The 27,412-nt window shown below is 35.7% G+C and overlaps 1 protein-coding gene and 1 long non-coding RNA gene across 3 annotated transcripts; one reads left to right on the plus strand and one right to left on the minus strand.

Annotated features, from left to right (window-relative positions):
- Window positions 1-545: 545 nt before the first annotated feature.
- Window positions 546-27,209, minus strand: LOC123313981 (protein Pixie). Of its 2 annotated transcripts, none has more exons than XM_044899093.1 (10): window positions 27,149-27,209; window positions 26,712-26,928; window positions 26,445-26,660; window positions 26,183-26,390; window positions 25,941-26,127; window positions 15,201-15,322; window positions 14,863-15,147; window positions 10,704-10,819; window positions 9,381-9,577; window positions 546-885 (listed from the first exon to the last, which is right to left on the minus strand). In XM_044899093.1, exons 1-10 carry the CDS (start codon window positions 27,163-27,165, stop codon window positions 603-605), a joined length of 1,848 nt encoding a protein of 615 aa, XP_044755028.1. In that variant the 5' UTR covers window positions 27,166-27,209; the 3' UTR covers window positions 546-602. The 2 variants fall into 2 exon arrangements, with proteins under 2 accessions (XP_044755028.1, XP_044755037.1); XM_044899102.1 differs by lacking the exon at window positions 27,149-27,209 and adding an exon at window positions 27,002-27,142.
- Window positions 6,040-8,108, plus strand: LOC123313995. Its single transcript, XR_006537787.1, has 4 exons — window positions 6,040-6,159; window positions 6,221-6,275; window positions 6,333-6,425; window positions 7,922-8,108. It is a non-coding gene; the product is annotated as an uncharacterized LOC123313995 (long non-coding RNA).
- Window positions 27,210-27,412: the final 203 nt, after the last annotated feature.

The following is a 27,412-nucleotide window of genomic DNA, read 5'->3' on the forward strand; positions in this document are numbered from 1 at the left end:
TAAAAAAATTTCCGCAAAGTTTCAATATAAAAGAATCGGAACTTCCTGTGTAGATTAGAGTATAGTAAGCGTAGCATTTTTCAGAGCTGGAGATCGCCAACTGTTTTTGAATTCAGCGTTCATCACATGACATTAATGGTGTGATTTATTGCCAGTGTTTCTTCAATGGATCGCGCATTTTTTAATTAATCCGAGATAAATGAGAACCGGAGTACGTACCACAAGCTCACGACTCGACTCGAGGTGGAAATTTGTACCACAGATGATTGGTTTCCTCTTTATGAAAATCTTGTTGACACGAAAACTGTCGGGTGTAATAAGATTGCCGACAACGCCATATCGAATCCGACATCGATAAGTTGTCGATCGATCGTGGTACACCTGCAAATTTCAATATACCTGGAATTATTCACTCTAGAGAGAAAAATTATAATCGCCAATAAAAATTGGTAAGCAGATATTTATTTGAAGGACGAAATCTACCTCGGAAAGGCGGATTTATAGAGCAGCATGTTGAATGGGGATTATAAATTATTTCAAATGAATTCATGTTTATCAATGTATTCTTGTCACATATAAATGCATAGAAATACAATTAAAAATTAGTCCTCCAAAAAGAAATACTGCCCCAGACGTTTCTGTTCACAATCTTTAACAGACTCCAACTTATTAATCCTGGGACGGAAATTGTTAGGATCTCTCCGGAATGTAATACCCAACAACTCCAAGAAACGATTCATTCCAGCAAGAAGAGTTTGAGGAGAGTGAGCAGTAGTATTAACAGATGGCTGTCCCTCGAAAACTATTACTCTGTCTGCTAAATAAGTAGCCATGATGAAATCGTGCTCTACCACGAATCCTGTTTTTTTAGCATGAAGAATGAATCTGAAACAAAATACAATAAAATTACCTCTTCAAAAATTTAGTATGCATAGGTGGTAAAAGATAAAAACACTAAAACACTACTTAATTATCATCACAGGCTATTGGCCAACATGTCGACACCTGACGCATGAAGCTAAGATTCATTTCAGAAGTAACTGAATGCTCCTTTCACATACAGTCCCTGGCCATATTATTAGACGCATTGATTCGATGCAAAATCTCAATATTGAATTATTAAATTGAATGTATATGTTACATATACTTCATCTGTAAATGGTTTTCACATATAATATATCATATTCAATAAAAAAATATTGATTTATTGATGATTAAACATGAAATTCTAATATTTTGCTGAGCCACCCTGTGTAGCTATGAGAGCTTCATACTATCAATGCAGAATTGTTCGGTTTGCTGCATTTGAGGATAATGATTTCATATGTGGATTATCGAAATAACGTCCGAACCTGCAGAATGCAAGACGTCCACTGGAAGACATAGTACTGATTCATACTTAAGTACTAATACTACAACATCAAAAATAAATGCCAAATAGAACAATTTAATGAGAGTCGTAGATAAAACTGACATTCTGTGGAAATGAAATTCAAATATTCTGCTTTTTCCTCGGGCAATACCAGTAAATATAAAAAAAATCCTCAGTGCGTCTAATAAACTGGCCAGAGACTGTATACATACTATAAAGTTGGTTTTAAGTTCGATATGGCTATGCAAAATAACGAAAGAAACTGGACTGGTTGCATACTTAGTTTTCCATGTACACTAGGCGACATACCCATGCCAAAACGTACGTTACGTATAATTTTAAATTCCGCAAGGCTGTGTTGATGCGAAAGCCATATCGCTTTTACCCAATATAATTCAAATTAAACTTCACTGAATAATTATAACTTCCAGTTTCATAATCAAATTTAGAGTCACTTTAAGCTTAAATCCAGTTTCATAATCAACTTTAAAGTCACTTTAAGCTTAAAGCTTCCTCTACTGTCCTTTTAACGTCCGGTTTCATAATCAAATTTAAAAGCGGCTACACACTGCCCAATTCGGTCGGGCCAACTGTCGGGACGACCAGATCGGGCGTTGCGTACAGACGGCACGACCGCCGTCCAACTTGGTCAGTTGAATTTCACGATCGCTGGAGTATACATCGCTCGGATCAATGGTGATGGCCATTTTTGCAGCAGCGAATCTCCAGTCGACATCTGAATACAGAATGAGCTCGTTTCCACCCGACAGCGCCCCACACGATACAACTTGGTCGGTCGTTCGTGCGGTTGGATGGCTAGGCCGTACGACAAGACCCGGCAAATCCTATGTCGGCGGTCATAGCTACACACGGACCGATTTCACATCCAACCCGACCAAGTCGGGCTGTCGGCCCGACCGAGTTAGGCAGTGTGTAGCCGCTATAAAGTCACTATATGATGAACGCGTTCGTACGAAATATTCAGTGCTTCAGATATCCGTTTTGAGGGCTACCGTTTTTGTGCTCACCAGTTGGCGCCTCTATAGAGTGAGGTCCTGAACATAGACAAACTAATGCCAAATCTGTTTGTCTACGATGACGGAAACTTGTCATTTCACAGATCATAATATTGGAGATTTTGAGTACAGAAATATTTGGTTACTAATCAATATCTTGTTCATCATTTTTGGATTTTTAATTAACACATGTGTGTAAGTCCTTTTCTGACAACGAATTGGCTTCACTCCTTTCATAACATAAAACTTGTAATATGAATATAATTATAATAGATATATGGAGACCATGAACTTAATATTAATCATATAAATGCATCTATGATGTGGACCTCACGCTACTGGGAATTCAAATGTAGATTGCAGCGACATAGTGGTGACAGTTCGAAGTAAAAAGTTAATGCCTTTACGTCATTGTTCTACGTTCCTCGATGTAAACCATAGACCTAATAATACATTTTATTTTATTAGGTCTATGATGTAAACAAACAAATGACAAAAGTGCCTTAACTTTTTATTTACGAAAATAGCCACCAGAGGGCGTATCGCTTGTTTTGAATTCCCAACACTAGCACATCTAGCGGCAAATTCACACGCGGTAGCCCCCATTCGATGGTCTGATAAAATCATGTCATGTCTGCATCGATATTTTCGGGGACTGACACAGAAACTGGCCTTCCCGATCGGTCATCATCCTCAATGGAAAATTTACCTCTTTTGAAGCTTGCATTCCAATTTTTCACGGTCGCATACCTCTTGACCCTTTTAAATACTTGATGATGGCTCGATAACCCAATTTTTGGATTTTCACAATTTCGGTGGACATCTTATTTCTTTTAATTTATTGCGTAACTCTGGTTTACTTTTTTGACCTCAAACTTCACACTGACACTTCTAATGTGTAATTGTTCGTTGCTATGGTAACGCAATATTTTTTTATGCATGGAACTGCTCTAGGCTAACTAGATATCAATACATCTTCGTACATTTCTGTGAATATAGTGAAAATAACGTGTTATACTCGTGCAGAAGGTCAATTCTAATGCTCGTCAATGGACGCTCGTTTTGAAACGAATATGTCGTCTCCCCTACATAGGAAAGGAAACACAAACAGTATCTGGAATCTGATGTTGTCTTCTGGGGGGAGGTTGAAATATATCCGTCATGGATGAAATATGTTAACTGTAGTTTACTTTTACCCACCTAAAGATGTTACTGTTATAGCGAAATACGTGTCATGTTTGTGAAAATCATGCAATTAAATTTTTAGTTCAATATCCAGGTTCGATTTGAAATGAACAAATGATGCGCATTAGCATTGAATGTGCATTTTAGAGTAATATGAAGAGTGGGTCTTTGACTTGCACATATACTTCAATAGTAGATTCTTGAGATCAAAATAAACACTACCATTTTTTTCTATTCGGCCAAGATAAAAATCTTTAGTTTTCATAATGAGCTGTGCCACCTGTGGAAACCTGACACTGAAGGTTTTCCAAGCATTAATTATACCATTTCAACCTTGGAACATAAATACATGTGATGGCCATTGAAGTGCTACGAATGCATTTGATGAAGTATGTACCTACACCTTCGAAAACCTATCTGTCTAGCGCGACACTAAGGCAGTGACGTAACATGGATTAATTTTACGTACTTCCCATCTTTTCGCATTGAAAATGTGACAACAATGCCCGAGTCAACTATCTCAACTGTGATTGGCCAACAACAAATGTTTATTTTCCATTCCTTGTATTTATGTTTAAAGATTTTGATCTTCTGAATAACCTACTGCGTTGAAAGACTTGAAGTCACTTTTTCATTTCATTTGGTGCACGAAGAAGTATTAATAATACAGTAAATTAGTTACCGCAATTTCGTTGGCGATAGAAATTGAATATTCTTTTCTTGATTTTCGATAACATAAATGTATTCAGCTTGCAACCACCCATATTAATCAGTTCTGATATTCATCCTCAATATATCATATCGTTGTTTATTTCATTTCGTACAAAAGTTGCCTGATTAAAACATAACACCCAAAGATTATGGAGTAGAAAGATGGGAAACGATGCGACTAAAGCGATTTGAGCGCCATCTGTGTGTCACGCGTGTTTTTAAGACGCTAGGACTGGTTAAAATATTAATTTGAGTGCCATTTGCAGAAATATATGAAATTTTTTAAGATTCAAGACGTCAATTTTGATCAAAGAGGTTTTGAATGTTTTGATTCTCATTCCGCTTTTTGTTCATCTGGCTCGTTCTAGTTGCTGATTTTTGAATTCTTTTGACTTATTTCTTGGTGAAAACATCAAAATATTGTTCGAAAATTATTGAATGGTGAAGAACGGTGGATCAAATAATAAAATATATTTTACGTGATTAAGTTTTTTACTCAACTAAGGAAAATGGAAGCGTAAGTATTAAAAATGTGAATCGGTCATCCATTGATTCTAATTTGTTAAAGTGGATAAAAATCTCAGGGATTGAAGACAATTACTTCAGCAAACACTACTAACTACACCATGTGCAATGAACATTTTACTGCAGGTCAATTGAGAACTGTTCATCGACGTAAATTGTTGTATGCAGAAAGCATCCCTTGCATGAACGGCCTATTAAGGGGAAATTATGATCTTTATAGGTCCATTCAATGATTCTCAATTGCTACTCTTTCAATATATTCAGAAATGCAGAGGTTTTATTGATTTCCATTTGGGAACCAAGTGACTGTCAAATTATTGTTTAGAAAGTCGAAGTTTTATGGAACCTGCTGTGAGTGTGTTGTTCATTCATTAATCAATATTGTGTCATGAAGAGACCATATCATAAGGAAATCATAAAAAAAGCACCAAGAAACTATACTGACATACAGGTCTTGCATATGTCTGTTTGTCTTTTGTACAGAAACAACACCTTCGACTTATAGCAGATCACCATATAGTTTAGTGTCCTAGTTAAAGCTTCATTTATTGCCCACTATTTCAATTTTTGTAAATTTTTTATTAATTGCAAATAAACATATAGCACATCCAACAGCGTTTGTCGTTGATATCAATTGAATTCCAAACAATGTTTAGATGAAAACTAACATCCTGATCACAAAACAAAACCATACTTTTGTTTTGTCGCTCAGGATGTTTGTTTTCTGATAGAAACAAAGTCAATATTGGAATGCAATACGAGAAATAGAATTCGAATTTCGCACCCCTCAATTAAAAAACAGAAAACTGTTATCAAAAAGTTTTCCTGTATTGACAGTGCGTTTTTAGCGCCATCTCATTGTCACGCGTGTTTTCACTGACCAAAATGTAGTCGGTTTTTAGTACTAGCGATATGAGGGCGTTTCCTATCTTTCTACTCTATAATCTTTGCATAACACCTTCATTTTCATATAAATAAATGAATGACATTTTCTCCGAACGTTCGAACGTTGCCAAACACAGAAACCTATTGCGAACAATATTTTCTTCCAAATAACAAGCCACATCTATGACACTACACATCTATAATGTGGAGATGGCGCCAGTTAGGCACCCACCACACAACTTAATAGAAAGAAGAAGCTTAATCGATAATCTTCTATTTTTCCCATATAAGTTTATTTAATAGAGTTTGTACAACCTCTATCTGTTTCAGATTTCCAACTAACAGAGAGCAAAGAAAAATTTGGTTTTCATTGACATTCTTGCAGAAGCAAATGGTACAAAATATATTAGAGGTGGTGCAAATTCACTATTTTCCATGGAGCATTCAACTTTGTATCCTTCGCAGGTAATTCCTTACTGAGTAAGTTCAAGGTACAAAATTTTTAATTTATGTTATTCTGCTTTAGAGAAGGGCTACATAGATGAAATGAAAATTAACTACACCTACATAGAGGCAAAAATGTAAGGATGATCAAGGCAGAGGTTGTAGGAGATAAAATAAAAATTCGTTGCTTACAGCAGACTGTCCAAAGACTCAAAAGTAAAATTGTCAGATTGAAATCCTTGTTGGAAAAGGCATATATCTCTGGCGGAGCACAATCAACCATACTGGTAAGATTATTTTTTGTGGAAGACACAAAGAAGTTGTGTAATAAATAGGAATATTGACGAGATATATATGCTTATAGAATATTGGGCAATGAAATTCTTTCTTGGGCTCACAGCTTTCCAGATAATTAATTGCTTTAAAATGAAGGTTTCGATGTGGTATGCATGATATGAATGATATTTTTCGAGTCGGAAGATAAGTTTTGAAGAAGTGGAGTTTCATGTCGGACATGAAGTAGGTTTTGAGTTAAGAGGAAAACAGTTTAGTTTAGACAATAACTCGCCCATAAGAGCTTATATATCAATACAATATTCAAAGATAATTTATTTGGCGTTGTAAGAATTAGCAAGCTTTGAAGTTTTAAACGGCTAATTCCATTAGTGCAGAAAAATGCAAGGTTAGAGCGGAATAATTGGGGATCCATCCACTAGAGGTGGAGAAGGAATTTGGGTTTTTGTTCTAAGGAATGGAGAGTCAGTCGAAAGATTAGACGAGAAGTCGTCAGAGATAAGAGTCGGGAAGACGGAAGATAGTTGATTCGGAAGTCCGAGACCAGATTCGGCAGTTCGGAAAAATAAGTAGTATTTTTCAGAGTTAGGTCTCAAAGGGGAGACGGGTGTGAGCTATTCAGGGAATAGTGTAAGAGAATTTCGTATTGAAGTTAAAGTTCAGTTTTTTGGGCAGAATAATTTTTGTTATTTGTAGTAAAGATCGTAGGAATCTTGGTTATTAGCAGACTAACGAGCTTGTGTATGATAGATGCTTATCGGTACGACAGAAAAAATCGAGAAAATTCGGTTAAATGTAAAGAATTCGCCTTTTTGTGCGTGGAAAGTCGTGTTCGAAAAAGTTTCTCTATCAGCATCATCAGGCGAACGACGGCCGCAGAAAAAGGTAGAAAGTTCCAATTTTTGTTTTGAATTTTAACCCAAGATTTTAATGTTTATTGTTTTGCGCTCTTTACATGTGTTATAAGAAATTGAAGATTTAAGTTGGTCGTCATCGACCAACTACGTGCTTGTAAGGAGGTTTTCAATTTTTTTTTTTTATAGATTTATTTGTTAAATTTTACAAGAGTTTCATTTAAACTCACTCCCCAGAAAAATATAGAAATAACATCAAAGACCTGTCCTTCGCGCGACGGGCCGAATCCACCTTCTTTTTGCCTTTAAGAGGGCCTTCAATGTTTGTGTATTCAACATCTAAAAAATAATCACCCCTTGTTCAGTGGAAAGCCTCTCTTCCATTGACTCAAGCTAAGAGGTGCATTATTACAGCTGTGTATGTTTCATTCTTGGTGATGGAATGTTCGTTCTTTAGTTATTAGGCTATTTCCATCATCCGGATGTTTGTTACTACCAATACCATACATAAACTTAGCCTCTGCTTCTTTCTGACAATGATATTTTTTGTCTTCAGTCTAATGGAACTTGGCGATATATTGTACTAAGCCCACCTTCCTTATGTCTGAAGTTATCATAATTTCTTTTGATTACAGAGAAAAACTTTTGAGCACCATATAATTTATCTGAACAGCTGAAAGACTTGGATGAACGAGAAGGCCTTTTTAGATAATCAGTTAGATATTTTAGTACATTGTTTTTCTTCGCATCATTACTATTGTTAAGAGATGTTATTTATTTGAGGAATTATATTGGATATTTGAGTTATGAGTGTACGTATTCGGTGACAACATTCAAACAGGAGTTATTGAATTGTTTCAAATCAAATCAATATAGTTCAATTGATTCAAAAAGCTTTCATTGTTAAATTTTTGTAGTAAATAAATTTTTTTCTATATTACAAAAAAACATTTTCTTTCCTCTATTACTTAAAGCAAGGTTTTTATAGTACCCGAAGCAGGGGGCTCTGAATGAATAAATGAAATATAGGTAAGTTGACTATTTCGTCCCTTTCGTAAAGGAATTATCAAATTTTGAACTTAAGTTATTCAATTCAGCAACCTATACTGTTAATTTTTATTCTTGATGAGTACAGATTTTTTTAAATATTCCATGTATCAATTATTTATAACACGTCATACTCGTATTTGCATTTAATTTTAGTATTATATTTTTCATTTTTTAACTTTCCTTTCATGAAGCTCAAAAACTTTCAATAAATGTTCGAACGAGTAGCATACAACAAATAATTATTTTTGATCTACTCTATTGAGTTTTCAGCCATTTTGTTTCCTGTTCCAGTTTCCAACTAGTTCCTCGATAGTCGAATAATCACGTGGAAGTGTATGTATTTTCAATTTTCGAGTCTCCTCAAAAGTTTAAACAAAATAATCCGAGCACCACGTCGCTGAATATCGTATGCACAAAAAAAACAAATATTGTATGCAAAGTTGTCAAAACCGCAGAAGCAACGTATTGTTATCTATTTCTAGCCCCTCCTTAGAGAGTTCAATGTTGGTTTCATAACAATCCCCATGTTATGAATGATATGCTGGGTCTATTTCTCATTCTATGTCATTGGAAGGAACCGAATATAAGAAAGGGTAATTTTCCTTATAACCGATTTACATGGATGATTCGGATCTTCGGGCCTTATTGTCAGGTTTTTATTATTTCTCATTCTCATTCATTGGAAGGAACTGAATATAAGAAAGGGTAATTTTCCTTATAACCGATTTACATGGATGATTCGGATCTTCGGGCCTTATTGTCAGTTTTTTCTTGACCCGTTATTGATATATATATATATATAATTTTGATCGTGATCAGGTCACACTTTTAAATCACTTATTTTGAAAATGAGCAGCCGCAGTTCACAACGTGATTTCAAAATCACGATAAATCTCATCACTAGAACCGCCCGAGTTGTTAGAGGTTTTGCATTGGCTTAAAACAACCTGCATCCCTGTTGGAACTCTGAGTGTACGAAGTCTTTAAAACATTATGAAAAAATTTTGGTTTAATAAAAATTCAAATACATAATCGAATTCTCACCTTTTAATAACTTTGGCGGCTACTAAACGTTGCTCAGAGTCTAAGTAGGCGCTAGGTTCATCAATCAAATAAACATCGGCTGGTTTACCCAAACACAAAGTCATTGCAACCCTTTGCAATTCTCCTCCTGATAAATTTTGAACTTCCTGGTCAATGATGTCTTCTATTTTCAGTGGTTTCATGACGTCGGTAATAAACTAGAAGAAAAGAATAAATAAGTTGAGTTATCATCAAAAGATGAAAAAAATTTAATATCGAGAAATCTAAATTTAGCAAACGTCACGCACATGAGACTAGAGTTTAAATGATCTTTACGATGGTTTATTGCCCTATTGCGCTCACATTTGTAATGTTTTTGGATTTATGAGATTGATTTCGTTTCCATTCCTTCTTGAAGTTATAGGGAAAATAGACAACCGTTAGAGAAAATCCTTGTTACATTCAAGTTATAAAATAATTTTTTTTTATCAAGAGTAAACACGTGAACGATAAACTTCGAAATGATGGAAGTGAACCAGGAAATGTTGAAAGTGTCGAAAACAGGCTTTGTATGGAAAATAACCGACTGTTATTGGGGGATTGAATTGCTGGAAAATAGCAGCGAATTTCAACAACGAGAATCATCCAGCGAAAAAAGAGAGAAACCCAACAATAGATAATGTGGAGTATAACAAGGTGTTTACAAAAGAACTACCGAACATCAATGCTGAAGAAATAACAGAACTAGTAGGAGAAAGAAATGTCATGGATGTGAGAGAAATTGGACTATTTTCGTCATTCTACATCATTCTGGAATATTCTGCTTTCGGCAAGCATTCGCCAGCAACAATTGTTGTGATCAGAAAAAGTTTTCATTTCAGTCACTCTTCATTTGGACAAAAATTGGCCAATGAATAGTGAGTGAAAATTAAACACAAAAGAATTAATGAAGACGGCTGACAACTGCTTGGCGAAACGTTAGAACAGAATAATCAAAAGTGATGGAAATAACCCAATATATTCTACTACAAATTCAACATCATAAACTATTCCACGTCAACGTGGATTCGCCCTATTCGTCATATATGAAACAAAATTTTATTCGAAAATGTTCGTCCTTCAGACTGGGAAAAATTATTTCGAAAATTTCGGTGAAAATATTAGCTATTTATTGTGCAAATTCTAAATGGCACACGCGATTTTCGCATCAGTGTTCAGTACAGTGTGAAACTGTTCACGAACAGATCTGAATACTGAGTTTTTGCTGTGATTTAAGCAACCAATAGAAATATTTCTATGGCCTTCAAAAAGCAGGTCCCATCAAGAAAAAAATCTGCTACTTACCTGTGGATGTACATATGCATCTCTGATTTTCTCATGAAGTAGTTGCCGCACCAATCCTTGAGATTTTGGACTTATTTTCTGTGGTTTGTAGCTTATATGTAGCTGTGGCAAATCAGCTGTGAAAACAAATTGAGTATGTGTAAAATTATTTGTATTATCCTATTATGCAGAGGAAAACGGCAGAATTTCCTAGAGACCGACGCGAAGTTAAAATTTTTATTACAGTTATGCAATTGTGCCGAATCTCTACCTCAATAGGTTAGGTTAGGTTTTAACATACGGCTTCGACTACCAAGGTCATTAGCCGATCGACAAATTATGAAGGCACATGCATTCTCACATTTGATGATTTACAACATCACACAAATAAAAAAGTGTATAAATAGAATATTCGGAAAATTATTTACAGAGATCCAATATGATGAAATTCATAAATAATAGAATAAATAAGTTTTTTATAATCACACACAAAAAAATGACAAATACACATATGTACATATGAATAGATAATTGACAAATATAAGGTGGCACAGAGGTTAGATGAAAATCATCAGATATTTCATTGCGTATTTGCTGATGCGGTGCAATCTTAAAAGGATGCCTTGTAGTGCCAATGCTGAACTGACCGAAATTCAGAACTGTTCAATGCACACATGGTATTATCATTATTTTTGGATCTTCTTCTAAGAATATTTCTGAATTATTACTTCATAATAATCCATAGCCAGGAAAATGTCGAACAGTATTGTCTATTCTAGCTATTTATTCGTAAAAGAACGCTCCGTTTCATCCTCTCCCCACAGAATCTACATTCGGATGAAGTAAGGGGGCATATTAGTCATACGACACACAAAGACAGCACGGTTCGAGGAAAATTACCCCTCGCCTACCTGGGAATCCAAATCGTCGAAATGTCAAGCGACAAAAAAGAGGCCTACATTGAGTTCAACCACAGCAAAACGTCAGGTCATTAAAGCAGGAGAACAGTGGTGAGAACGGAAGAAGGAGAGAACACGGTTGAGCCCAAGAAAAGGAAAAGGACTCCACTTAAAGAGTCTCATAAACTCGAACGCTGTTGATAAGGTTGCCCCAGGGTCTCCACATTGAATTTTGTACACTGCTGACTTTGTTAAAGCAGGGATTTTTTCTCTTTCTAACTAAAATGTGTTGCGAGCTGTTTTCTGATTTAAAGATAAACTTGAATCCTGGTGTTCTCTGTAGGATGTGAGTTGGATAAGATATCTTGCCGTATACAGGGGTGCTTACATATTTGGTCGGAGCCTCATTATAGATGGTGGCAGCAAAAACTGTACGCAAATACATTGGAAGTACAGAAATTCGTGGAAGACAACTCCGTCGGTTGCAACAACAAGAGCCACATGGGGTGAAGCAGGAAACTGACCGACTCCAGGGAACCCTAAGAGGCAGCTAAGATTCGGCCATCATCAGGATCCCGATAATCTGGAAGGGGCTCCAACAGAGTTCAATCCTTCTGATACTTAGGGCCAATTTCACCAAGGATATAAACCGAGATTAGAATTAATGGCGTTAAGGAAAAAACTAGCCGATTCATGTGGATGACGCATCTTGACTTCAGTTACAATGGAGTGTCTCTGGTTTTTGTGGTTTCTTTACCCTCATAACTTCACTTCATATAGGCAAAGCAGATGTCAGTTTGAGAAACAGTTTGTTTGAATTTTGATCTTAGTCAAGTGGAGTTATAATCACCGTTTGGTGAAATTGGCCCTTCATTATCTGGGATAAGGGAGTGTTCAGTGAAGCAGTGTGAAAGCCGCCAGACTGTCGGTAACATACTGTTGGAGATGAGTAATTTGAATGACAGTCAAAATAATGCATTCACAACTAAAGAGTAAAGCTTGCTTGTTGAACAATTCGTAAGAGATTTGTAAGGAGTGAGCATCGATCCAATGAGCACATGTGCGTGAAAACCTAACTCTCGGTCCACGACTCTGCGGATTGTGTAATCGATTCTGAAACAAGGTTAAGAATCGGTAATACGGCTTTTTCTCCAACGCACAAAAAAATACTGTTTTCTCATGCGATACAGGATTGGGAGAATTTCGAAATCCCCATTCAAAACTGCAGAAGAGAACTATTGATTTGGGTTCTGCTCAGAATTGGCACTGCAAACAAAAAAAAATGAAAACTTCTAAGCATCATTGCGAAAAAAAATAATATCAATCATTTTTGTCATGACACATGAATTAAAAGAAATCTGCAACATAATGTAATAAGAGTTATGTCAAGTTATGGACGAGTTCAGAAACGATTGCTAATCTTGTAAACATTCGACAGAACACACAAAATATAAACTTTTTTTCAGATGCAATTTGTGTCTATCAGTTGCCTCAATCATGTAACAACTTGGAAAAGCACTGGCTATCAAATCGAAGTCATAATATAAAATTTATATATTTAGTATTATCAAGGAAAGTTATGACATCATTTGGTGTTTTTGTTTGGTTTTGTTCTCATCTCAACTACTAAAGAGTACAAAGTTTCATATCAACTGTATGTTAAGTTGCAATATTTTTAATAATTAACTTTGGCACTTTCGTAGTTGTTCTGTAAGATGTCTAAAACTATGGTGTAATCACTGCTTTTAGTAAAATCACATTGAATTACCTTCCTTGTGAGTACAATTTGTCAATAGAAATTATCATGAAGAAGAATAGTCGCCTTCGGCAGTGTTGAAGTATCCGCAGATTTGTTTTTAAAACAAAATATGTGTAAAATCGCAAATATTTATTTACAGCTGAGAAAATGATCACAGTTAATTTTTTCATCTCGTTGATCTATCGAGATTACAGATCATTATCACGCAGAACAAAATGAAACTAGAGAGTATCGTTAGACTTTCTTTGATAGAACGAAGCAAACGACATGGTGGGGCCGCCAAGAAATTAATTCAATATATCCAATTTGGTTCAATGTTGATGCTTGCACAAAATGACAAGTGCACACACCAGTGTTTTAGACATTTTATTGTTCTGTAATCCTTCAATGTTATGCACAAAACACAGAAGAATTCCTAAATCAAGTATCTTTAAAAACCTACTTTGATAACACAATACACGATACTATGTATAATATCACTTGGATTTGATAGCTTTGTGTGCCCCACGGCAACGGACGGTCAGCTGATTTTGACAAATCGTTAGAATACCCTATATATTTAGTGATTTTCGCATTGAAACTTGTTGGTTAGGAATAGTGTTCGTCATCCACATGAAGCGAATGATTGACAGATATACATGGACACGGTAGTGACAACATATATTTTTGCTAAGGAACTAACAAATTCGTGAAAAAATAGTATATTCTTGAAACAACTAGCCGTAGTATGTCGATAGTTAATTAGATCGACACAGAAATAGATAAAATGAATTTATATATTGAAAGATATTTATTACAGGAGATTAATCATTTGGAGAGAGTCTCAAACGATTTTTGTCAAAGGAAAACCTTTTTTTTCTAAATTCAAGCTTTCGCTATTCTGCCGTCCTATCTACAAAATTTAGGTTTTGAGAAAATCCGGTTTTTGTTTTTTCTTCATTGTATAACTCATAGTATTTTAACAAACTCTTCGTGTTTTATTTTATATATTATGTCGAAGAATAGTGCTTGATTGCAAAACATAATTTTGATTTATATCTTCCCGATTAGTAGATTCTTGATTATACATATTATATTATATTCATCAAATTTTGCATTCTTGTTAGCAAGGCAGTATTGTTTAATATCTCCTTGAGGAACAATAACTGGGAGACCCATACATTTAGGACCAATAACAAGGTATAAATACCACACATAAAAAACCGAAAGTTAACCATAAGATATTGTTTATTTGATACCATCATATGATCAAAATTGCCTCAGGCTTCACTTTCGTTATGATGTGATGATGATATCGTCTATGCCCTGTTCTGGTGCTAAATATATACTTCTCAGTTTGTTCTGGAAGAAGCTATAAAACAATAGCGCAAGCTTGAATTCGAAGAAAAGAGGTTTTTTTGAGTAACCTGTCAAGACTACATCCCCAATAATTTATCGTTCTTTTGTAATTCATATATTATTCACGCTACAAAACAGACATTATTGAAATATATGCAATTCGATGTTTTGATTAAAATTTTACCTGAGCCAGTATCTGGTTCGAGATTACCAGCCAGCATTCTGATGAATGTCGTTTTGCCAGTACCATTTTCTCCAAGTAGAACCAAGATTTCAGAATCCGAAAATTGACCTTTCACCACTTCTAATTTGAAATTCCCCATTGTTTTCTTCATGCCAGGATATTCATAATGATTCATACGCTTGACCTCTTCTTCAGTAGCAGATTCTGCTACTTTGAACACAAGGGACTCATCTCTGAATCGCAAGTTTTCAGTTGGTACAAAACCATCGAGAAAAATATTGATACCTATAATTTCATAGTATTAGTTAATGAATTTATATTTAATCATATTGTCAAACCTTCTCGAACAGAGAAAGGCATAGTAACCACTCCATAAGCTCCAGGTACTCCATACAGACAGCAAATGAAATCTGATAAGTAGTCCAGGACACTTAAGTCATGCTCCACCACGATGATGAATCTGAAAAAATGAGCATTTCATCAAAAAATTATAAATGGAAAATAACTGAGTACACGGCCGTGAAAGCTAGTGTCTGTCAACTGAATCTTCGGAATGTAATCAAAAACCTTTAAGTTTAGATTAAAATGATTATTAGATGATAATCGAGAGGATCAAAGTAACACACCGAAAAGATCCCCTAGTGTCACAGATGTCATACAGTGAGTGATTCCCGGCAACTAACTAGGGCCGAAGTCTATGCTCGTTGGAACAGATATTTTTCATACCACATACCTAACTGTTTCGAAAGTCAAACCTGTTCCGTTAATACTTGACCATCTCTAGTTTAAACGGCAACGAGTTCTTTTGCAGGATGAGATTGAGATTCAATTCAATAAGGATTTTTTCTACTAAAGATTTTTATAGTTTTAGTTTGTCCAAGATCCCAGAGTATATTCTGTTGAACGAGTTTTACAAAGGTGAACAATGAAATATCGAAGGTAGGTATACGTCGCGCAACAGCGCTTTTTCTTTCTGCGATATGATTTTTCAAATGAGGCTCTACTCAGAGGTAAGGTGTGCCAAATTCTTCAAAGTTACCTTCTAGATTGCTGTATCAAATTCTATCTGATAGATCAAAATAAAAATATTTAAAAAAAATTGACTTTCACTAATAGTGAATTTCATTGGAAAAGCTAGTGTTGCACTAGGATATTTGAAATTATTGCACTGATGCGCACCAGCTCTTCTCTGAATACTTAGGATATGCTGATGTCCAAATAGAAGAGATAAATTCGAGTATACCCTTCGTGATTTATTACACAAAGGCCTAAGAATTATCAAGCACTAGTGCTTGTCAGTGAAGCTCAGCAATTACCTAACCAAGACCAAAGTAATTCCGTTTAATCGGAGAAGAAACCTTCCAGTCATGACACCGAACTTGTTAAATGGAGATATGATAGAATAGAAGTCTGAAGTCAAATATCTGGGAATAACTAGACAGTAAGCTTCTGAGGAATAAGTATGTCAATATTTCAGCTGTTAGAGCAAAAAAGGGCTGAAACCCCAACATACTACGATGGATGTACGTTCCGAATGGCCAGTCAAGCAAAAAGAAAATACGCGATAAGGTACAAGGTCTTGCCGGTGTGAGCATCACTGGACATAGGAGAACGTGCCCGACAGTAACTTGAATTACAGATCTCACTCTACGTTTAGGTAACCCATAAGGACATCCTCAGAACAATTACAGGCAATGAGAAAAGTGAGAGTCAGAGAGCTTAATCCTCCCCAAACGATTACATATCATCAGCGAACTTACCGACTGATGAAATGATGAATAAAGTAAGCAATCAGTGACGGATTTACCATAGAAGCCGAGTAGGCTGAAGCCTAGGGCGGCAAATTTCATAGGGGCAGCAGATTTGGGGACAATTTCATTTTATGTACCTATTACATAAACTGAAATACTAGCATTTCAAAGCTATGTGTATCAAACTGTACAACCATTTGCCGCGTGTCATTCAGTCTCTGAATTGTAATTCTTTCAAGAAAGCTGTTAAAACATTATTGTTAAAAAAATATTATTACTCAGTAGATGATTATCTATGCGATGTATTGACAAATTGTTGATTTTTATTGTCTATTTTCTCATTTTGTTTGACCTGTCCCATACAAGTATGGACTTGTCAGAGGGGATCAATAATTATTTTTATTATTCCGGTTTTCTCTGAAACTACTGATTTGCCAGTGCTCAAATTGTTATTGTGGAATCACAACATTATGTAGAATCCCCTACAAAATATTTTGAAAATCGGTGAAGGGACTTTAAGCAGCAAATTTACCGCTATTTTTACATCTACATCTGATTTTTCCTAAACATAAAAGAAATCTGTACAATTAGTGCATCATTATGCTACCCTGGTTACTAGTTCCCCGCTTTCCTACGTTCCCCGGCCGATCTGGACTCTACTGAAACTTGGTGAGGGTGAAAAAATTTTGGTGAATCGTAGGGATGTGTTTCTTTGTTCTTGCGAAAATAGAATTTAGCAAATATTTATCCAAACTTGGATATAGCAGTATGGCTCTATGAATGTAAATTTGTTGAAATATCAATAATGGAGACGACAAATTCTAAGTCTTTCCATTAATGCGAGCTAGTCATTAATCAGCCCTGGAATTCCCGGAGAGGCCGAAACATCTAATCACAAACTGTAGACCGGTTTCCGGATTATGTCCCTCATCAGTACAGTGCAGTGATAAAGACTGAACCAAGGTTGAAATGTTCATCACTGTACTAATGAGGGACAATAATCCCGAAACCCGTCTACAGTTTGTGATTAGATGTTCCGTCTCTCTGGGAATTCCTGCGCTGATTCATGACTAGCTCGTTTCATTAAAACGACAATTTTTTGTCTTTATTATTGATATTTCTGTGGTGCCCGTGGCACTTGTCGGCGGAGTACTGTGAGCTCCAGTTCATGTTTTCCTGGCCGAATGCCGCCTTGCGAGCGAACTCTTGATCTCTCCTGCAGTCTCTTGACGAATAATTGTACTTTCATTGGCTCCAGATAGTGGTTATGTCTGGGAGTCATAGATGGGTGTAGGATTCTACAAAGTAAGTGAGGCTTGGTACACTCTTGGTGGGACATCGTGATGAGAATTGAAAATCCTCCTCACAGCAGCGCCCAGGTTTCCCTTTCTCCGGTTGAAAAGTTTATCACTGCACTGTACTGACGAGGGACAATAATCCTGAAACCTCTCTGTGAATTCCTTCGCTGATTTATGAGTAGCTCGCGTAAAGGTAGACTTTCGATGGTTGCGACAGCGACAGGCTGCGGCTGTGACTTGCGATCAATGCGACCTGTCGCATCCGTACCCTCCTTACCAGGTGCGCGACACACGCGGCCGCTTCCTACATGATTCGATTTCAAATCACCATCAGTTTGCGACTTTCAGTGTATACAGAGTATCAAGAATGAATTCTATGCTGAGGTTGAAATATTTACAGATATTACTGGAGGAGGAAGAAAATGATGATCTATATCACTTATTGGTGACAAAGAAGAGCAATTAAGGAACTCTATAAATCACGTACACGTGAAGGTTCGTTCAACATTTTTTTGAAAGGTATTTACAAAGTGATGAGGGGATATTTCGAAAGTATTGCAGACTGAATTATGACCAATTTAATTTTATTCTTAGTTTGGTTAGTGAGGACTTACAGCCCTAAACTTTAAGAATGGCAATAACTGCAGAAGAAAAACTCTTTATCACATTGAGGTAGTTTTATAATTTAGCCTATAAAGCAACTTTGGTCACTTTTAAGGTAACTTTGAAAATACTGACTGCAAATCCAAATCCCTATAATCTTCTTGGTGAAAATCGCTACAATTTTGGAGCGACAAAACACTTTCTGGTGACTGCAATGGTGTAGAAACAAATGTAAAAAGGCTGCAATCATAAATTGATGGGTTCCTAGCTACATATTCAATTAGTTTTTCATCATCCTCACTCAAAAACGGAGACATTTTGATTGAAAGTTGACCTCAAGTGCGCACGCGTTACATGCGACCAACGCGACCAGACCGCTCCTAGAGCAGTACTGCAGTAGGGTCGTACGGTCGCATTGGTCGTCTGAGTCGCATTTTTCAAACTTTTAAAGTTTTGGATGTGTAAAAGCCCCTAAAGAATACAAAAGAAGGGTAGTTGATGATGAGGAAAATGAAATTAGTGTTTTGACTTATTTCGAAGCGACTGAAAATGCATCTATTCGAAGTGCAGCTCATGAAATCGATTTAGACAGAAATTCAGTGCACCGAATTTTGAAAAAACACAACATGCATGACTACAAATATGAGAAAGTTCATGCATTAGAACCAGGTGACTACATAAAAAGGTTAAATTTTTGTAGAGGAATATTAGAAAAACTTGAAAATGATGAAAATTTTTTGAAAAAGTTCATTTGGACAGACGAAACAAAATTCAATAATGAAGCACTATTTAATAGAAAGAATTGCCACATTTGGAGAAGTGAAAATCCTCATAGAAAAAGACAAAGAAACCCCCAGAACATATTTAGTTTTAATGTGTTTGCTCTTTTGATGAACAATAAAGTGCGGTACTACATTTATGAAGAAAATTTAAATGCAGAAAAATATTTGGAAATCCTGAGAAATTTTGTTTCTGAGTTTTTGGATGAACTGCTGTTGAGTATGTCGACTACCGCATATTATCAATTGGATGGGGCTCCGGCACATAGTTCGCACGAGGTGTCTGAAGAACTGAATGCAATGTTTGGTAATCGGTAGATCGGACGCCGTTCTTCACTGTTTTGGCCCCCACGATCTCCCGATCTTACTCCCTTAGATTTTTATTTATGGGGTAGAATAAAAAACATAGTCTATGAATCTCCTATTGAAAGCAAAGAAGATTTGAAACGGCGTGTGGAGGATGCTTTCCACTCGCTAAAGGGGGAGGAAATTGAGCGAGCGACTTACCGAGGTGTTTCAAGACGTATTCGAAAGTGTGTGGAACAAAATGGTTACCATATTGAAACTCTTACCTGATCATTTATTTTGTTAATTTGAGTTTTGAAACGTATTTTTATTTTTATTATCATAATTTATTTATAATCATAATTCGGTGTACTGAAGTAGCGAATCTATTTAATGTGTTTCCTATTGAAGAGATGAATTCTCATTCGCTTCGAAATAAGTCGAAATACTTATTTCATCAACTGCCCTTTTTTTGTATTCTTTAGGAGCTCTTACATTCCAAAATTTGGAAAGTTTGAAACATCTTTTCAGAAATTGTAAAAAAACTGGGGATACTTCTCATTGGATACTCAACATTTTGTGTCATCCACCATGGATTTGAAATAAACAATATCATTAAGTGCATTTGAATGTGTATTGCGTATACAATTGAAAAAATAAAATATAAGAAATAAATCCAAAATCTCATTATTAGAATAGCAACGATTCATTTTGTGAAATCAAAAAATTTCATAACGACTAACAATAAGACCTGTCTGACACTTGTGAATTATAAATGGGATGATTTATCTTCTATGCTCACAGAATATCCTTATGAATCAGATTCGAAGAATTTGACTCTACGTACTACATAAATCCAGAAAATCTCAAATAACTCAGAAATTATTGAATTGAATCATGTGAGAAAACTATCATTATTCTTGACCGCAGAATCCAACACAATTATAAAAATATAGGGTTCTAATTTGAAAAACAGAAGTTATGGCCAATTTGAGATCACAATTTTCAACACAAAATTTGAAACCCTGTGATATTTTTGAAATCCAAAAGATGCATGACCTTTTCACATCCTTCCTCTTCGATGTTGTAAAAACGGTTTACGCTCAGGATATTTAAAATAAGAATAATGAACATATTACTGACTGAACATATTTGACTTTTTTTCCAGTTTTTTTAGGATATTTTGAAAACTATTCAATTTAATACAATGGTTTTAACAATATTGAATACTCGATCATACCAGGAATGGAAAACTTGAAAAAAAATTTTTTCGTCGAATTTATTTTCACTCCCTGTATAACCGGAAGTTTTTGGGATTCGAAAATATTTTAGCTCTGTAGAGAACTTCGAACAATATCATAATCCCAATTTTCAGATTTCAAATATGTCTAGTTCTCCAGAAACGTCTAATAGGCACTCGAACTTGAGACACCCTGTATTTCAAGTGACTTTCATCGAAAAAACGAAAATTTTAAATTTATCAGCAAAAATAAGGTCAGGAATTTCAAAATTTATATTTCCTATGTTAGCAGTTCTTGATCGCAGAAGACTTCTGATGAGAGTTCTGAATAGCGCTCGAAGAGTTCTACAAAATATGTCAAGAGACTTTTATCGAAAAAACAGAACTTTTGAATTTATCAGCAAAAATAAGGTCAGAAATTTGAAAATTTATATTTCCTATGTTGGCAGAACCTGTATCGCAGAAGAGTTCTGAATAGCGCTCGAAGAGTTCTACAAAATATGTCTAGTGACTTTTATCGAAAAAACAGAAGTTTTAAATTTATCAGCAAAAATAAGGTCAGAAATTTGAAAATTTATATTTCCCTTTTGGCAAAAATTGATTGCAGGAGAGTTCTGATGGGAGTTCTGAATAGCGCTTGACGAGTTCTACAATATACGTCAAGTGACTTTTATCGTATTTATTTTATTTATCATTGTCTACTTCTTAACTCCCTACTATTACACCGTCATATTGGGGAAAGCAAGTGAAGTAAAGGAAATTCGTCCTTCGAAGCGGTCGGCCAGAGCTTGCAGTTGAAAAGTGAAAAAATTTGTTTTTTCGATAAAAGTCACTTGACATATTCTGTAGAACTCGCCGAGCGCTATTCAGAACTCTCATCAGAACTCTTATGCGATCAAATTTTGGCAACATAGGAAATATAAATTTTCAAATTCCTGACCTTATTTTTGCTGATAAATTGAAAATTTTTGTTTTTTCAATAAAAGTCACTTGACATATTTTTTAGAACTTCTTGAGCGCTATTCAGAACTCTGATCAGAACTCTTTTGCGATCAAGAACTGCCAACAGGAAATATTGGTTTTCAAATTTCGGACCTTATTTTTGCTGATAAATTGAAAAGTTTTGTTTCTTTGATAAAAGTCACTTGACATATTTTGTAGAACTCATCGAGCGCTATTGAGAACTCTGATCAGAATTGAAATATCAAAAAAAATTCTCTCAATATGATTTTTTTCGAGAGTCAGAAACCTGTGTTCTAATTTTTTTTTTATTTTCGCAAAACTCTTTCTGAAAACGATCAAGAACTCTAGAACCGGCCATTAAAATCCCATAAAATTTTACGACCTTCCTCGTTCGTCGCAGACTTCATAGACAGCCATCTTTGTCTATCTCATCAAGATAATGTATTTGTTGTCCTTTATGTGCTGTGCCACACTTGTGACAGTCAGCTCTGAGAAGAAGTTGCTGATAATCTGTGTATATCGGCCTACCACCCGGCCCCTAAGTAAAATCGAGGTTTTCTTCGAAAAATTTAATGGAATTCTTGACCAGTGCCTCATGGAAAATATTCCCTTTATAATTGCAGGGGATTTCAATGTTAATATTTTGTCCTCCACAGATGAGACTAATATATTTCTATCTATTCTAGAAACATACAATCTGACGGTGACTAATCGTGAGCCCACTCGTATAACTCCACACTCGGCCACCTGCCTTGATAATGTAATATCTAATCTGGAGGGCACTACAACTGTCCAGGAAGAGCATATGGCTGATCACTCGGGGCTTAAATTCATTTTTCAGAATGGACCATTACCACTTGAGTCAGTAGTGAAGAAAAAGGTGAGAATATTTAATGACAACACACACCAACATTTTGAATGTCTACTCAAGAAGGCGGACTGGTCTAGTGTTTACCTTCTGCCAGAAAATAATGTGGATGAAATGTGGAATTCCTTTTCCGAAATTTTCGGCATGATTTATAGTATTGCTTTTCCGGTGAGGACAGTAAACAGGTGCAAGAAAAACAAATTTCAGAACTCTCCAGAGGTTAAATCATGGAAGCGGTTAGCGGATGCTCTGTTTGTGGTTTCTAGGTATAGACCCGACATGATGGAAAATTATAGATATGCAAAATACAGATACGATAAAGCAATTATTTATAATAAACAATTTCATTATAGGAGGATCATTGATGGAGCTGATAATAAATCGAGCGCAGTCTGGAATGTCATAAGGCAGATAACCAAGAAGAAGAGGACATCTGATGCCAAACTCCCAGCGCTAAGCGAAGAAGGTAATCTGGCGGAGGCTGCAGATGCATTCAATAGATTCTTTACGAATCTCCCACCGAGACAAACTGGAGGCCCAGAGGTCAATGTTAACAGCGCTATTCCAGAACGAACACATAAATCCCTCTATCTATTCGACGTTACTGAATCAGAAATATTGTCAGTTGTAAAAAATATGAAGAACAAGAATAGTTGTGGTCATGATGGTGTCCCTATGACTGTAATCAAACGACATATTTCAAATATTTTAAGACCTCTTTGTTATATAATCAACTGTTCTTTCAGGGGCGGCATTTTTCCGGATTCTTTCAAGCTATCACTGGTTAAACCCTGTTATAAGAAAGGTGACATAAATTTGCTCTCCAACTATAGACCAATCTGCTTAACTACAGCATTTGCTAAGATTTTCGAGAAAGTACTTGCCAAGCGAATTCTGAAGTTCTTCCAAAAATTTGAAATTTTATCTAGGAAACAACATGGTTTCATCCCGGGGCGCGGCACTGAGACTGCCATTTTCGAGGTCCTATGGCAGATTACACTCACTCTCGAGCGAGGAGAGATACCAGCAGGACTCTTTGTTGACCTATCCAAAGCATTTGATTATGTTGACCATAGACGCCTGCTAATGAAGCTGGAGAGATTTGGTATTAGGGGGTTACCACTCAAGCTTTTTGAAAGCTATCTTGGCAACAGAAGACAGGCTGTCGTTTTGGACTCGCCTGGGGGGCGGCATATGTCATCTGAGGCCTCTGTTCTGGAGGGTATCTTTCAAGGCACAATATTGGGGCCGATCCTGTTTGTGGTCTATATCGATGATCTACCCACAAGGATTCAGGATGAGAATTTCGTGGTTGATATGCCGGTGCGTCGGGATGCTTGCTTGTTTGCGGATGATACAAATGTCATAGTGAGTGGTGACAATATTGAGACCCTATCAGAAAACATACGAGAAACAATGCAGCGTATTCAGGGTTGGTGCACGGAAAACAAGTTGAATCTGAATGCAGACAAAACCAACATTGTCATATTTTCTAACATTAGAACTAATCTATTATTTCCAGAGAAGATTACACTTGGTGATGGTGAGGTTCCTGTTAATCAGAATACCAAACTGCTAGGCGTGATGATTGAAAGTAATCTGGGATGGACGTTGCACTGTGATGCCTTAGTATCCAGGTTGAATTCCGTCATTTATACGTTCAAGATATTGAGAGATCAAGTCGATGTGGATACCTTAAAAACGGTATACTTCGCAAATTTCCAGTCTCTGCTGGCTTATGGGCTCATATTCTGGGGAGGTGGATCACAGGAGGAACGTGTATTCATTGTACAGAAAAAGGCACTGCGGACAATGTTTAGAATGAGCTACAGGACATCATGTAGGAACATTTTTAAAGCGCAGAATATTATGACTCTTCCCGGCCTTTATATATACAGAACCATGCTTTTTATGCACAAAAATAAGAATTACTTTCAGGATTTTGAAAACACGAATAATACAAGGAGAAAGTTCGCATACTTCTTTCCCACTCATAAGTTATCTCTCACCGAACATAATCCTATGTACACAGCAATAAAACTTTTTAACTTTCTCCCGAAACACATAAGGGACATTAAGGAATACACTACTTTTCGTAAATCACTTCACCGACTCATCATGAATATTGAACCTTATTCGATTTCTGAATTTAAGTGCGCCTGTGAGCGCTGAAGCAGATTTTCTTGTTCTCTGGAGTCTATCAAGCTATGTAATGTTTTCTTTTGACTTGTTTTCTCTTTATTGTCGTGATGATAATTTGGAAAATAAATGCATATTATTATTATTATTATTATTATTATTATCAAGGCATATTTCAGTCGATGTTGCCGACTTGTGCAATCGAGATGAAATGCTTTAAACTTTAAATACCCATTTTTATTTTTCATTTTTAAGTACTTGAAATAATTTTATTTGGGAAAAGATTGAAATGGTTATTTCAAAATGTGAAGTTTCAAAGATATTTCATAAAAAATACATCATTTTCGTCAGAAGGAGTATTTCCTATTGGAGTACCGCCTTTTGCTTTCAGAATGTGTTTGAAGAAGGAAATATGAAACAAATGACATCAACCTTTTACTTTTTCAGACCGTCAGGGGGGTAGAAGAGGGTGGTTAATGAGAAATCAATCAATAACTTTTTTTAATGAAGGAGTACCGCATTCTGCTTCTAGAATGTCTTTAAAAATGAATGGAACGACATCAACCTTAAAGTTTGTCAGGCAGTCAGGGGGTGGATGTGGCCAACTTCACACAGGTAAAAATCGATTGGTAAAAGTCTCAACTTGATTGAAACATATACCTGTTAACCCTTACATTATCGACAGATGATTTTCATCCAAAAAATTTTTTTTTTTTTTTCTCTTTTACAACAATAATAACATTTATTTGTTTTCCGTGTGTGTACAGAAAAAACTTTTAATATAAACGATAAATGTTCACACCATCCCGGACGGTGAAATGCACCTAGGCATATTGCCTGTATTGTGCCCCTCACTCGCCCTTGGATGAGCTGCATTCAATACATGTGGCATATTTTCATAAAAGAAAAAAAAAGGAAAACAATTACTCTTCAACAACTTAGAAAAATAGAATCAATTATTCATATTTCTGACAGAAAACTAATTGAAAACTTCCATTTGCTGAGTTCTTTTGACAACACTATTTGAATTCATTCATATTGATGAGAAAAATCAGGGATAAAATTCTCAAGCGAGCGCTAAAGTTAACAGGTTACTTGATCACCACTATTCTTCTTAAATAATGATTATGATAGTGAATAAGGATAACTTACTTATCAGGGTGAATCAAGGATCTAATGGTAAGAGCAGCATTTAAACGTTGTTTCACATCCAAATAAGAAGAAGGCTCGTCAAACATGAAAATGTCACCATTTTGAATGCACACCATAGCACATGCAAATCGCTGTAATTCTCCTCCTGACAAAGCTGCTATTTCTCTCTCTTGAATATGACTCAAATCTAGAATTGAAAACATTTGAACAATTCTATTAGAATATACTTATGATGATTGTACCCAGCATTTTACATATTTCTTCTTGATTATCCATTTCACTCTTCCTTGTTAATAATTGGCCAACAGTACCCTTTACTGCTTTAGGAATTTGATCTACATATTGAGGTTTAATCAGAGCTTTCAGATCATCTTCCAGAATTTTTGTAAAATAATTCTGCAACTCACTACCTCTGAAATGACTTAAAATTTCAGTCCAATCTGGAGGTTCCTAGAATTTAATGGATTTATACTAAACAGAAGAAATTTTGATAATATTACTTACCATATACTTTCCTAGATTAGGTTTTTGCTTTCCAGCTAATATCTTAAGGGCAGTGGATTTACCAATCCCATTGGTACCTACCAGTCCCAAGACTTCACCTGGCCGAGGAATTGGCAGTCTGTGCAATTTGAAAGAATTTTTACCATAACGATGAGTAGTATCTCGTTCCAAATTACTAGGCAGATTAATGATAGTAATAGCTTCAAATGGACATTTCTAAAAATTATTTGTTACTTCTAATTTCGAAGGTATGAATGAGTATCTTACTTTGACGCAAATACCACAACCAATGCATAATTCTTCAGAAATTGAAGCTATTTTACTGTTGGGTAATACTTCAATACATAATTTTCCCATTCGAACAACTGGACAAGATTTTTTACATTCTTGCCTACATCTCTTGGGTTTACACTTATCAGCATTAACTATGGCAATTCGAGTAAGCTTGTCACTTTCTTCTTGATTTTTTCTTTTGGACATTTTTCTGCAATCAAAACATATGTTGAATAAATGTATCAAGTATTCAAAAATTGGTTTCTTTAGGTTATAAAACTAACCTTTCAATAAGAGCGAGGTCGTCGCTTCAAAAATTATAATGAAAAATATTAACCCACATATATCGAAAAGGGAGTACACTTTCAGAATTCCAAATATTTAGCGAAGAAAGAGCAGCCCCTGAGAATAGTGCTCTTTGCAGTACATACGGTTGACCACAGAACATAGAACATGCAATGTGTTGGCAAAGATGAGGTTATTTTGGTTAGTTTGTCTATGATTTTGGGCAGTCACAGAATGGAGAGCGTCTAATTCAGTGGTCTGTGATATGTAATATCCACAGAACACTAGTTATATCAACCAGAGAATGTCTCTATATCATGGAGGTAAACCTCCATGCTCTATACATTGAACATTTCTCTATATTTCTGGATATCAACTCAAGGGTTGCGTTCACAAACTTACTCCGAGAG

This window comes from Coccinella septempunctata, chromosome 1 (assembly GCF_907165205.1).
Source record: "Coccinella septempunctata chromosome 1, icCocSept1.1, whole genome shotgun sequence".
NCBI lineage: Eukaryota > Metazoa > Arthropoda > Insecta > Coleoptera > Coccinellidae > Coccinella > Coccinella septempunctata.

Bases quoted from the DNA above. Each gene is read 5' to 3' on its own strand.
- LOC123313981 (XM_044899093.1), bottom strand. The intron at 15,323-25,940 runs GTAAGTTATCCT...TCATTTTTTCAG, and splicing joins TCCTTGATTCACCCTGATAA to ATTCATCATCGTGGTGGAGC. The intron at 886-9,380 runs GTGAGAATTCGA...ATTTTGTTTCAG, and splicing joins GCCGCCAAAGTTATTAAAAG to ATTCATTCTTCATGCTAAAA.